The sequence below is a fragment of the Toxotes jaculatrix genome, chromosome 10 (assembly GCF_017976425.1).
Source record: "Toxotes jaculatrix isolate fToxJac2 chromosome 10, fToxJac2.pri, whole genome shotgun sequence".
Classification (NCBI taxonomy): domain Eukaryota; kingdom Metazoa; phylum Chordata; class Actinopteri; family Toxotidae; genus Toxotes; species Toxotes jaculatrix.
This window is the reverse complement of record NC_054403.1, coordinates 14,743,491-14,756,973: the sequence shown is the minus strand read 5'-3', so window position 1 is coordinate 14,756,973 and position 13,483 is coordinate 14,743,491. Positions and strand designations below refer to the sequence as shown.

The 13,483-nt window shown below is 42.2% G+C and overlaps 4 protein-coding genes across 4 annotated transcripts; all 4 read right to left on the bottom strand.

Annotated features, from left to right (window-relative positions):
• Positions 1-690: 690 nt before the first annotated feature.
• Positions 691-3,120, bottom strand: LOC121188109 (protocadherin alpha-C2-like). The gene has a single exon (XM_041047682.1). It carries the CDS (start codon positions 3,118-3,120, stop codon positions 691-693), a length of 2,430 nt encoding a protein of 809 aa, XP_040903616.1.
• A 1,144-nt stretch (positions 3,121-4,264) lies between these two features.
• On the bottom strand, positions 4,265-6,691 carry LOC121188107 (protocadherin alpha-C2-like). The gene has a single exon (XM_041047681.1). The coding sequence runs from the start codon at positions 6,689-6,691 to the stop codon at positions 4,265-4,267; it is 2,427 nt and encodes an 808-aa protein (XP_040903615.1).
• Positions 6,692-7,428: 737 nt separating this feature from the next.
• On the bottom strand, positions 7,429-9,852 carry LOC121188106 (protocadherin alpha-C2-like). Its single transcript, XM_041047680.1, has one exon. It carries the CDS (start codon positions 9,850-9,852, stop codon positions 7,429-7,431), a length of 2,424 nt encoding a protein of 807 aa, XP_040903614.1.
• Positions 9,853-10,792: 940 nt separating this feature from the next.
• On the bottom strand, positions 10,793-13,213 carry LOC121188105 (protocadherin alpha-C2-like). Its single transcript, XM_041047679.1, has one exon. It carries the CDS (start codon positions 13,202-13,204, stop codon positions 10,793-10,795), a length of 2,412 nt encoding a protein of 803 aa, XP_040903613.1. The 5' UTR covers positions 13,205-13,213.
• Positions 13,214-13,483: the final 270 nt, after the last annotated feature.

The following is a 13,483-nucleotide window of genomic DNA, read 5'->3' as shown; positions in this document are numbered from 1 at the left end:
TTGCCTGTGCACCGCACCTATATACAGCATGCGAGGAGAACTGCTTTATGGAGCTTATAATTTCTCTGCTCCCCACCTGTGGAACAAGTTTTCTGAATACCTGAGGTCTGCTGAAACTTTGCTCATTTAAATCAGGACGGAAAACATTATCGGTTACTGCGGCTTAACAATAACTGACAAACGTACCCTTTTTATTCCTTAACTTCTTATTTACTTGTTTTTACTTTTGTTATTGTTGTATTATAAAGGCAATTTTAATGTCTTCTTAATGTCTCGTTTTAAATTAATTTTTATGCCTCTGTAAATAACTTTACATTGCCTTGTGAGTGAATAGTGCTATATAAACAGTCCTGCGATGTGGAAGGGACAGTTATTGCAAATATCCAGTGCTTTGTCTCATGTGTAAACAAAATCAACGAATTTTACTTATGTTTAAGTGATTTCTGGAACTTATTTTCCATTACAATCAGTAAGAAGAAGATAAGTATGTTTATGCACTCCTTTATACAAACATTATAAAAATATAAATGTTAAGAATTTGAATATGGGAAATAGACTTAGGTCAGTCCTGAGGAAAATAATGAGTGGAAACTAATATTGCAAGGACCAAACAACAACTACTGTTTCAAAAATGTAGTGTTGTCAAGTTGTTCAGTGCTCACGTTCAAAGGACATCTGTGCCAAATATGTTTAACTGAGACTTTTCCGTACCTGCAGAGTGGAAGCTGCTGAGTCACTAGTCTCTGTCAGTCCTGTGCCTCTTGGTATACTGGACACGATGTACCTGGAGCCCTTTGGCACAGGCTGTCTGACCACCAGCTTTCCTTTCCTGGTCTCTGCTAGAAACAGACTGTACCAGTAGGCATCGTTTGACACCAGAGTGGAATCTGCGATGGTGGAGTTCCTCTCACTGATCACACTGTTCCTGCAGGGAGGAGCCGCTTTGCTGGCTTTGGGTTTCTGGCACTTGAGCACAATGGTGACCAGTATGGTGATGAGCAGGAGAAATGACACCGAGCCCAGACCGATCACCAAATACAGGTTTAGGTCTGAGAAGATGTCATACTCTAGAGGCACCTCCGTCATGTCAGAGTAGGCCTTAACAGCAGTCTCCACTGTGGACAGCTTGATGGTGACTGTAGCAGAAAGAGCAGGCTCCCCGTTGTCCTTAGCAACAACAACCAGTCTCTGGTGGCGCGGATCTCTGTAACTGAACATCCTCATAGTCCGGATCTCTCCGTTGTACTGGTCCAGACTGAACAAGGTGGCGTCAGTCACCTGTAGAAACTGGTAGGTGATCCGAGAGTTGTGCACCGAGTCTGTGTCTAATGCTATCACCTTGGCAACCAGAGAGCCTTTATCGGTAGATCTTGGGATCTTTTCCTCCACCACTGAGCCGTGCGCACGCCACGGAGAGACAATAACCGGAGCATTGTCGTTCTGATCCACAATAATGATGTGGACGGTCACGTTACTGCTGAGTGGAGGAGAGCCAGAGTCTCTGGCCTCGATGTGGAAGAGAAACTCCTTCTCGATCTCATAGTCAAAAGTTTTTAGAGCGTAAAGATTACCGTTCTCTGGATTGATGGAGAACAGCATGGACATGGAGGTGTTGGCTATCTCCTTCTCTAGGATGAAATAAACTAGATACTGGTTTTCATGGAGGTCAGGGTCAAAGGCAGTGAGTGAACCCAGCAAGGCCCCAGGTGCGTTATTCTCCATCACACGTATAGTATAAAATGACTGAGGGAACTGTGGAACATTGTCATTAACATCCAGCAGCTCTAAAGTCATAGTTTCATTGTCAGATAAAGGAGGAGAACCTCTGTCTGTCACAGTGAAGGTCACGTCATATTCTGGAACCTTCTCACGGTCTAACGGCTCTGACACCACTAATTCATAGTAGTTATCAGAGGATTCTCTCAGTTTGAAAGGCATATTATCTGGAATATGAAGATCAACCACTCCATTATCACCTGAGTCCTTATCACTCACACTAACTACAGCTATCACTGTGTCTATTGGTTCATTTTCTTTAATTGGACTGTGGAATGATTTAATAGATAATTCTGGGTGATTATCATTCATATCTGTCACCTGTATTGTCAGTTTACACTGTCCAGATAAGGTGTTAGGCCCCTTATCACTGGCAATAACCTCCATTTCAAAAAGTTTAACATCTTCATAATTAATCATCTCTTTCACTCTGATCTCACCATTTTCTGGATTCAGGTTAAACATATCCTGTGTTCTCTCTGATGTATACAAACTATATGAATAAACAATGTCAGAATTGGACCCTTCATCTAAATCAGTGGCGTTTAGTTTGATTACTAGACTTCCAATCGGTGCGTTTTCCATCACCTCTACGACGTATTTGTCTTTGTCAAATGAAGGGGCGTTGTCGTTCACATCAAGCACGCGAACAATGATGCTGGCTGTACCTGTGCGCGTGGGAACTCCACCGTCCACAGCAGTCAGTATTAGATTATGAACAGCCTGCTGCTCTCTGTCTAAAGCCTTTTTCAAAATCAAATCTGCAAACTTCGTCCCATCTCTTCCGGTCTGAATTTCAATGGAGAAATGTTCACTTGAGCTCAGATGGTAATTTTTCACAGAATTCGATCCAACATCTGGATCTGCAGCGTTATTCAGAGAGAATCTCTCTCCAATGGGACTTGATTCAGAGATGTCCAAATGCATTGTCCCCCGTCGAAAATGAGGAGCGTTATCGTTAATATCCATAATTTCGACCTCAATATTAAACATTCGTATTGGATTTTCAATTGTAGCGTCTAATTTAAGAAAGCATGACGTTGTTGTCTTCAATGGGCATAAATACTCTCTATCTATCCTTTCCAAAATGAAGAGCTCTCCCGTGTCCTTGTTGATGTCTAGATATTTTTTGTTACCTACAGCGTCGACGCGCATTTTTCTTTTATTCAAAGTCTTCACGTCTAATCCCAAATCAGCTGCTAAATTAGCGACGACAGATCCTTCCTCCATTTCTTCGGGAACAGAATAATGGGTGACGGTGGAGACCGTGTTGATGATGGCAGAGAGAAGGAGAAATACGGAAACGTACCGTCTCCGGGAATACTGACGAGTATGATGAGCCATTGAGAACAATCCGCGTTTAAAGCCTATTGATGTAATGTTTGGTGGAGCAAGGAGAAACGGTCCTTTTGTTCAGTTACGAACCGCAACGAGTGTCTTCAGTGAAAAGATCTGGTTATTCTGGTATCAGCAGAGATTTACGTGTAATACGTCTGCCTGCCCAGTCTCCTATCAACTCTCTTGAGAAGGATGACTTCATCAGTGAGGATGTTTTTGTGGAGAGCAGCGACATGAATTGTCCTTTAAGTGCTTTTGCCCCTGATAAAATATCGAGGATGTCAATGTTTCGTTAGACAACGATGAGCTGTGTGTGAACTTTTAATTTTGGTTTAAAGAAAATATTTAATCAAAAATATCGGACTTAGTGTTATCTTTATTATTATTTTTCCTTTTTTAAACCAGTTTTCCTTAGGGTGTGGGAATAATAACTACAAATTCCACTATTTAATTGTTGCATTGTTTCTATATGCAAATATACTGTTGTTTTACTATATTTTAATTATACAGATACTACAATATAGTTTGTCAGAGCAGGTAAATAACGTCACAGCCCGGCCTTTGTGTGAAACTTTTGCGCGCCCTCTTTTGTGCGTAAAATCACCGTAATATACATTCATATGCACGCGCATTTGGTCTCTATTTTTCTGTGTCTCTCATTGCCTGTGCACCGCACCTATGTACGGTATGTGAGACGAACTGCTTTATGGAGCTTATAATTTCTCTGCTCCCCACCTGTGGAACAAGTTTTCTGAATACCTGAGGTCTGCTGAAACTTTGCTCATTTAAATCAGGAAAACATGCTGTTGTTTTTAATGCAATTTTAATGTCTTCTTAATATCGCAATTTTAAAAGTATTTCGATGCTTCTTTAAATCGCTTTGCATTGCCATAAGAGTGAATGGTGCTATGAACAATCCTGTGTCATAAAAAGGACAGTTATTGCAACTATCCAGTTATTTGACTCTTGTGTAAAGAAAATCAAAGAATTTTTCTCATGTTTAAGTGATGTCTGGACCTCAATTTTCATTACAATCAGTAAGAAGAATATAGGTATGTTTATGCACTCCTTTATACAACTACTCTTAAAAAATGTAGTGTTATCGAGTTGTTCAATGTTCACGTTCAAAGGACATTTGTTCCAAACACGTTTAACTGAGACTTTCCCATACCTGCAGAGTGGAAGCTGCTGAGTCACTAGTCTCTGTCAGTCCTGTGCCTCTTGGTATACTGGACACGATGTATCTGGAGCCCTTTGGCACAGGCTGTCTGACCACCAGCTTTCCTTTCCTGGTCTCTGCTAGAAACAGACTGTACCAGTAGGCATCGTTGGACACCAGAGTGGAATCTGCGATGGTGGAGTTCCTCTCGCTGATCACACTGTTCCTGCAGGGAGGAGCCGCTTTGCTGGCCTTGGGTTTCTGGCACTTGAGCACGATGGTGACCAGTATGGTGATGAGCAGGAGAAATGACACCGAGCCCAGACCGATCACCAAATACAGGTTTAGGTCTGAGAAGATGTCATACTCTAGAGGCACCTCCGTCATGTCAGAGTAGGCCTTAACGGCAGTCTCCACTGTGGACAGCTTGATGGTGACTGTAGCAGACAGAGCAGGCTCCCCGTTGTCCTTGGCAACAACAACCAGTCTCTGGTGGCGCGGATCTCTGTAACTGAACATCCTCATAGTCCGGATCTCTCCATTGTACTGGTCCAGGCTGAACAAGGTGGCGTCAGTCACCTGTAGAAACTGGTAGGTGATCCGAGAGTTGTGCACCGAGTCTGTGTCTAATGCTATCACCTTGGCAACCAGAGAGCCTTTATCGGTGGATCTGGGGATCTTTTCCTCCACCACTGAGCCATGTGCGCGCCAGGGAGAGACAATAACCGGAGCGTTGTCGTTCTGGTCCACAATAATGATGTGGACAGTCACGTTACTGCTGAGTGGAGGAGAGCCAGAGTCTCTGGCCTCGATGTGGAAGAGAAACTCCTTCTCGATCTCATAGTCAAAAGTTTTTAGAGCGTAAAGATTACCGTTCTCTGGATTGATGGAGAACAGCATGGACATAGAGGTGTTGGCTATCTCCTTCTCTAGGATGAAATAAACTAGATACTGGTTTTCATGGAGGTCAGGGTCAAAGGCAGTGAGTGAACCCAGCAAGGCCCCAGGTGCGTTATTCTCCATCACACGTATAGTGTAAAATGACTGAGGAAACTGTGGAACATTGTCATTAACATCCAGCAGCTCTAAAGTCATAGTTTCATTGTCAGATAAAGGAGGAGAACCTCTGTCTGTCACAGTGAAGGTCACGTCATATTCTGGAACCTTCTCACGGTCTAACGGCTCCGACACCACTAATTCATAATAGTTATCAGAGGATTCTCTCAGTTTGAAAGGCATATTGTCTGGAATATGAAGATCAACCACTCCATTATCACCTGAGTCTTTATCACTCACACTAACTACAGCTATCACTGTGTCTATTGGTTCATTTTCTTTAATTGGACTGTGGAATGATTTAATAGATAATTCTGGGTGATTATCATTCATATCTGTCACCTGTATTGTCAGTTTACACTGTCCAGATAAGGAGTTAGGCCCCTTATCCCTGGCAATAACCTCCATTTCAAAAAGTTTAACATCTTCATAATTAATCATTTCTTTCACTCTGATCTCACCATTTTCTGGATTCAGGTTAAACATATTCTGTGTTCTCTCTGATGTATACAAACTATATGAATAAACAATGTCAGAATTTGACCCTTCATCTAAATCAGCAGCGTTTAGTTTGATTACTAGACTTCCAATCGGTGCGTTTTCCATCACCTCTACGACGTATTTGTCTTTGTCAAATGAAGGGGCGTTGTCGTTCACATCAAGCACGCGAACAATGATGCTGGCTGTACCTGTGCGCGTGGGAACTCCACCGTCCACAGCAGTCAGTATTAGATTATGAACAGCCTGCTGCTCTCTGTCTAAAGCTTTTTTCAAAATCAAATCTGCAAATTTTGACCCATCTCTTCCGGTCTGAATTTCAATGTCAAAATGTTCACTTTCACTAAGATGATAGGTTTTTACTGAGTTTGAACCAAAATCTGGATCAAGAGCATTGGTTAGTGAAAAGCGCTCCCCTGGCGAGGTGGATTCGGATATGTCCAAATGCATTGTATCTCTGCGAAAATGAGGTGCATTGTCGTTAATGTCCATTATCTCAACCTCAATGTTGAACAGGCGAATCGGATTTTCAATTGTTACATCCATTTTAAGAAAACACGATGGATTCTTGCTGTTGCAGAGATATTCCCTGTCAATCGTTTCAGCAACGAATAGCTCTCCCGTTTCTTTGTTGATGTCAAGATATCTCTTATTAGCGATGACATCCAGTCTCATTTTGCGTCGACCCAAGGTTTTTGCATCCAGACCTAAATCCAATGCTAGGTTAGCAACCACAGACCCCTGCTCCATCTCCTCGGGAATTGAATAGTGTGTAACGCCAGATGTAGAAGAGATGACAATACATAGCAAAATAAAAAGCGAGACGTACCTTCTGAAAAGCCGAAGGCGGAATGTAAAATCCATGATCATTAGTTCGTGCTTATCGGCCACAAAAGGTCTTCTAATAATCAGTTGATATGTCGGTTTCAAAACAGCGTTACTGTAGGAAAATACAAAAACTACTGATTATATTGAGACCCTGTCATTCCCGAAAAAGGAGCTTTCCAGAAATGGCAGTACAGTTTCTTTCAACAACCGTCTGGCTGCGAATGCGTCACAAGGACGTAGTGTTTTGGTGGTGAAGAGCGACGCTTTGTGTCAAGAATCGCTGGCACCAGCGGTAATAAAAAAAAATCTGAAACTGAAGTCTTAATATTTAAAAAACAGATCTATAAATGTACGCGAAATTAAACAGACTTATGCTGTAACGATTGTTTGTGGCAGTCAGTCGGAGTAAAAGAATGCTCAATTAAAAAATAAATAAATAAATAAACTACATGCATAAACGCATTTACGCACTGATGATCATAATTTGGATGTAGGTGATTTTAATACAAACTTGTGAGCAGCTATTTCTTGGCTTTTGTTTCTTGGTCGTGAGTATTTTAAGGCGTGATGAATTAAAAGTTGATGTTCATAAGTTTCAGGGTAAAGCGCTAAAAATGCCAAAATGCTCGGGACTACTGTTTAAAATAGTATATTCCGAAACCAGATACATGCTAAATAGGGACATTATTACTGATACCATGAGAGTAGAACGCTGAATATGAATCAAACTCACTTTGTCAGGTTCACTGAGTACATATCTGTGTAACACGTGTTTAAGTGTTCTTTTTCCATACCTGCAGAGTGGAAGCTGCTGAGTCACTAGTCTCTGTCAGTCCTGTACCTCTTGGTATACTGGACACGATGTACCTGGAGCCCTTTGGCACAGGCTGTCTGACCACCAGCTTTCCTTTCCTGGTCTCTGCTAGAAACAGACTGTACCAGTAGGCATCGTTGGACACCAGAGTGGAATCTGCGATGGTGGAGTTCCTCTCACTAATCACACTGTTCCTGCAGGGAGGAGCCGCTTTGCTGGCTTTGGGTTTCTGGCACTTGAGCACGATGGTGACCAGTATGGTGATGAGCAGGAGAAATGACACCGAGCCCAGGCCGATCACCAAATACAGGTTTAGATCTGAGAAGATGTCATACTCTAGAGGCACCTCCGTCATGTCAGAGTAGGCCTTAACAGCAGTCTCCACTGTGGACAGCTTGATGGTGACTGTAGCAGACAGAGCAGGCTCCCCGTTGTCCTTAGCAACAACAACCAGTCTCTGGTGGCGCGGATCTCTGTAACTGAACATCCTCATAGTCCGGATCTCTCCGTTGTACTGGTCCAGACTGAACAAGGTGGCGTCAGTCACCTGTAGAAACTGGTAGGTGATCCGAGAGTTGTGCACAGAGTCTGTGTCTAATGCTATCACCTTGGCAACCAGAGAGCCTTTATCGGTAGATCTGGGGATCTTTTCCTCCACCACTGAGCCGTGTGCGCGCCACGGAGAGACAATAACCGGAGCGTTGTCGTTCTGGTCCACAATAACGATGTGCACGGTCACGTTACTGCTGAGTGGAGGAGAGCCAGAGTCTCTGGCCTCGATGTGGAAGAGAAACTCCTTCTCGATCTCATAGTCAAAAGTTTTTAGAGCGTAAAGATTACCGTTCTCTGGATTGATGGAGAACAGCATGGACATGGAGGTGTTGGCTATCTCCTTCTCTAGGATGAAATAAACTAGATACTGGTTTTCATGGAGGTCAGGGTCAAAGGCAGTGAGTGAACTCAGCAAGGCCCCAGGTGCGTTATTCTCCATCACACGTATAGTATAAAATGACTGAGGGAACTGTGGAACATTGTCATTAACATCCAGCAGCTCTAAAGTCATAGTTTCATTGTCAGATAAAGGAGGAGAACCTCTGTCTGTCACAGTGAAGGTCACGTCATATTCTGGAACCTTCTCACGGTCTAATGGCTCTGACACCACTAATTCATAATAGTTATCAGAGGATTCTCTAAGTTTGAAAGGCATATTATCTGGAATATGAAGATCAACCACTCCATTATCACCTGAGTCCTTATCACTCACACTAACTACAGCTATCACTGTGTCCAATGCTATGTTTTCATTGACTGGACTCTGAAATGATTTTATCGAAATTTGTGGGTGATTATCATTCATATCCTCCACTAGAATTTTCAGTTTACATTGTCCTGATAAAGAACTGGCTCCTTTATCAGTTGCTATCACTTCCATGTCATATATCCTCACATCTTCATAATTTAACACGCCTTTTACAGTAATTTCCCCTGTATTTGGGTTTAAATTAAACGTTTCTTGCGTTTTCTCCGATGTATAGAGACTATATGAGTATATTAACTCGGAGTTTGAACCTTCATCTGAATCTGTCGCATTCAGATGAATAACAACACTTCCAATGGGAGAATTTTCCATTACATTGATGTGGTAGCTCTCTTCATTAAATGTAGGGGCGTTGTCATTTGTGTCTAAAACATGAACAATAATGCTGGCAGTACCAGAACGAGACGGCGTACCGCCATCTACAGCTGTGAGTACTAAATAATGAACAGCCTGCTGCTCTCGGTCTAATTTTTTTTTCAGGATCAAATCAGCAAATTTTGATCCGTCTCTTCCCGTTTGAATCTCCGTTGTGAAATAATCACTTTCGCTCAAGCGGTATGTTTTCACAGAGTTTGATCCAACGTCAGGGTCAACTGCGTTGCTCACAGAAAAGCGCTCACCAGGCTGCGTAGCTTCTGAAATATCTAAATCTATGGTGTCTCTTCTAAAATGAGGTGCGTTGTCATTTATGTCCATTATCTCTAATTCGATGTAAAATATTCTTTTGGGATTTTCGATTATTGCTTCCATTTTAAGATAACAGGATGTCTTGGCGGGACAGAGAGACTCTCTGTCAATTCGTTCAACAATGTACAGCTCCCCCGTTTCTTTGTTCACGTCCAGATATTTCCTGTTGGCAATGATCTCTATGCGCATTTTCCGTTCGACTAGCGTCTTTACATCCAGACCCAAATCTTCAACTAAATTTGCGACGACAGAACCTTCCTCGAGTTCCTCGGGAACGGAATAGTGTGTGACAGCTGACGTGGAATTTAAAAAGGCAGCAAAAAGAAGAATTGCCGACACGTACCTTTTCCAGTGTTGAGTACAGATAAAACCTTCCATGATTACCCTAGCTCGTTGTTTTCTTCAGAGTAGTATAAACCCTTCCCCACAGGGTTTAGGTCCACTAAGGCGATTCAGTCAAATTCCGAAACGACATGGAAGTACAGAGACTGAAAAATCCTTAAAATCCAAATTCATTCAGCACCAGGAGCTGTTCATTTGCCGTCTGCTTCGCTTCAGTTAATGGATGACTGTCATGGCGACCATGATGTCACAAAAAGTATATGTGACTGAGGAACAGCGACGCTGTGTGCAAGTAAAAAATATCCTCTTACAAATATAGATACATGAAAATGTAACTTATTGTTCTGTGCCAGGAGTCAGCCTCGACCCGAACCTATGCTTTACACTGGGAAATTTGTTCTGAAACGCCTTACTTACTTGGGTTGCAGCCTGAAAAGTTTTAGTATTTTTGTTAAACGTTTTCGTTTTCTTTTTCGTGGGTTGTTTAATGTTTTAGCATGATTAAAATTATATTATGCTTGTCTGTACGTTCATTGTACTTTTTTGTGTTTCTTTGTATTTTGTTCTTGTAGTGTGATTCCGTTTCATCTTTTATTACTATCTTAAATGAAAAAAAACCTCTGTTGAACAAATTGTAGAAGACGAGAAATGCAAATTGTAGTTTTTAAATGTTGTCAAAAATCTGCTGCATGGTTAACTGCAGATGTATTAATACACTAAAGTTTGTATTACTAATATAAATTAAATATCACAACACACTTTTTAGAAGGCCTGTTAAAAGTAGAACAACAACCTCTGTTACAAAAAAAAGAAGACCGGGGCATCTTATGCATTTGCTCTAAGATACAGTGCTAATAAACAACAATTATAAGAAATGTTTGTGAATTGCATTGCTGTATTTTAGACTTTTAAAAGTATCCGTAAATAAAATGAGTATCACGTTTACAAAATTACAACTGATGCAGGTGTTGGACCATCAAAAGAGTCTCACCTGCAGAGTAGAAGCTGCTGAGTCACTAGTCTCTGTCAGTCCTGTGCCTCTTGGTATACTGGACACAATGTACCTGGAGCCCTTTGGCACAGGCTGTCTGACCACCAGCTTCCCTTTCCTGGTCTCTGCTAGAAACAGACTGTACCAGTAGGCATCGTTGGACACCAGAGTGGAATCTGCGATGGTGGAGTTCCTCTCACTGATCACACTGTTCCTGCAGGGAGGAGCCGCTTTGCTGGCTTTGGGTTTCTGGCACTTGAGCACGATGGTGACCAGTATGGTGATGAGCAGGAGAAATGACACCGAGCCCAGACCGATCACCAAATACAGGTTTAGGTCTGAGAAGATGTCATACTCTAGAGGCACCTCCGTCATGTCAGAGTAGGCCTTAACGGCAGTCTCCACTGTGGACAGCTTGATGGTGACTGTAGCAGACAGAGCAGGCTCCCCGTTGTCCTTGGCAACAACAACCAGTCTCTGGTGGCGCGGATCTCTGTAACTGAACATCCTCATAGTCCGGATCTCTCCGTTGTACTGGTCCAGGCTGAACAAGGTGGCGTCAGTCACCTGTAGAAACTGGTAGGTAATCCGAGAGTTGTGCACCGAGTCTGTGTCTAATGCTATCACCTTGGCAACCAGAGAGCCTTTATCAGTGGATCTGGGGATCTTTTCCTCCACCACCGAGCCGTGTGCGCGCCACGGAGAGACAATAACTGGAGTGTTGTCGTTCTGGTCCACAATAATGATGTGGACGGTCACGTTACTGCTGAGTGGAGGAGAGCCAGAGTCTCTGGCCTCGATGTGGAAGAGAAACTCCTTCTCGATCTCATAGTCAAAAGTTTTTAGAGCGTAAAGATTACCGTTCTCTGGATTGATGGAGAACAGCATGGACATAGAGGTGTTGGCTATCTCCTTCTCTAGGATGAAATAAACTAGATACTGGTTTTCATGGAGGTCAGGGTCAAAGGCAGTGAGTGAACCCAGCAAGGCCCCAGGTGCGTTATTCTCCATCACACGTATAGTATAAAATGACTGAGGGAACTGTGGAACATTGTCATTAACATCCAGCAGCTCTAAAGTCATAGTTTCATTGTCAGATAAAGGAGGAGAACCTCTGTCTGTCACTGTGAAGGTCACGTCATATTCTGGAACCTTCTCACGGTCTAACGGCTCTGACACCACTAATTCATAATAGTTATCAGAGGATTCTCTCAGTTTGAAAGGCATATTATCTGGAATATGAAGATCAACCACTCCATTATCACCTGAGTCTTTATCACTCACACTAACTACAGCTATCACTGTGTCCAATACTATGTTTTCATTGACTGGACTCTGAAATGATTTAATAGATATTTCTGGGTGGTTGTCATTCATGTCTTCAACCACAATCTTTATGGTACATTGTCCTGATAAAGTATTTGCTCCATGGTCGGTTGCTATAACTTCCATATCATAAATCCTGAAATCCTCATAGTTTAACATTCCTTTAACAGTAATTTCTCCAGTGGAAGGATTCAGATTAAACGTTTCTTGTGTTTTCTCTGATGTATATAAACTGTATGAGTAAGTTATGTCAGAATTTGACCCCACATCTAAGTCTGTTGCATTGAGATGAATAACGAGGCTTCCAATGGGGGAATTTTCCATTACTTTTAAATTGTAACTCATTTTGTCAAAAGCAGGAGCGTTGTCATTTGTGTCCAAAACCCGAACAATAACACTGGCAGTGCCTGAACGAGCAGGTGTGCCTCCATCTACAGCTGTGAGTATTAAATTATGAACAGCCTGCTGCTCCCGATCTAATGTCTTTTTTAAGATTAATTCAGCAAACTTCGACCCATCTCTTCCTGTCTGAAGCTCAATGTTAAAATGTTCACTTTCACTCAGATGGTACGTTTTAACTGAATTGCTTCCAATATCAGGATCAACTGCATTGCTGAGAGAGAATCTCTCTCCTTTTGGCGTAGCTTCAGATATGTCTAAGTGTATGACGTCTCGTCGAAATTGAGGGGCGTTGTCGTTCATATCCAGAATTTCTACTTCTATGTTAAAAATTCGTACTGGGTTTTCGAGTATTACCTCCAGTTTGAGATAGCATGACGCAGAGGATTTAGTAGTGCAAATATATTCTCTGTCGATCTTCTCCACAATATACAGCTCACCAGTCTCTTTGTTCACATCCAGATATCTCTTATTTGCAATGATGTCAAGTCGCATCTTCCTCTGATTCAGTGTTTTCACATCCAGGCTGAGATCAGTAGCAAGGTTTGCTACAACTGATCCTTCTTTCATTTCCTCGGGTATTGAATAATGAGTCACTGAGGTCGATGCGTTACGAGCGAAAGAAAAAAGAATTAGAACAACGAGCAGCACGTACCTTTGACAAGACTCCATTGTTACAGAGGACCGCTGCGGGTTTACTGTAGTTTATTCTCTGAAATGTAGTTTTCCATGGATATTTAAATTCGTTGTCATGTACCTGATCCCAAAAATATTCAAAATATATTAATCCAGACGATATTTCACCACTAAATCGGACGAAAGCGTTTTCAGAGCGGTGTTTAAGCACCACGGAGCTGTCCGACCGATTTACAATCTGCCGTAACGTCAACGGCTAAGTGTCATGGCGTTCATGGGCTGGCATTTTACTAACAAAACAGCGACACCCTTTAG

Bases quoted from the DNA above. Each gene is read 5' to 3' on its own strand.
- LOC121188109 (XM_041047682.1), bottom strand. From the start codon at position 3,120: ATGGCTCATCATACTCGTCAGTATTCCCGGAGACGGTACGTTTCCGTA.
- LOC121188107 (XM_041047681.1), bottom strand. From the start codon at position 6,691: ATGGATTTTACATTCCGCCTTCGGCTTTTCAGAAGGTACGTCTCGCTT.
- LOC121188106 (XM_041047680.1), bottom strand. From the start codon at position 9,852: ATGGAAGGTTTTATCTGTACTCAACACTGGAAAAGGTACGTGTCGGCA.
- LOC121188105 (XM_041047679.1), bottom strand. From the start codon at position 13,204: ATGGAGTCTTGTCAAAGGTACGTGCTGCTCGTTGTTCTAATTCTTTTT.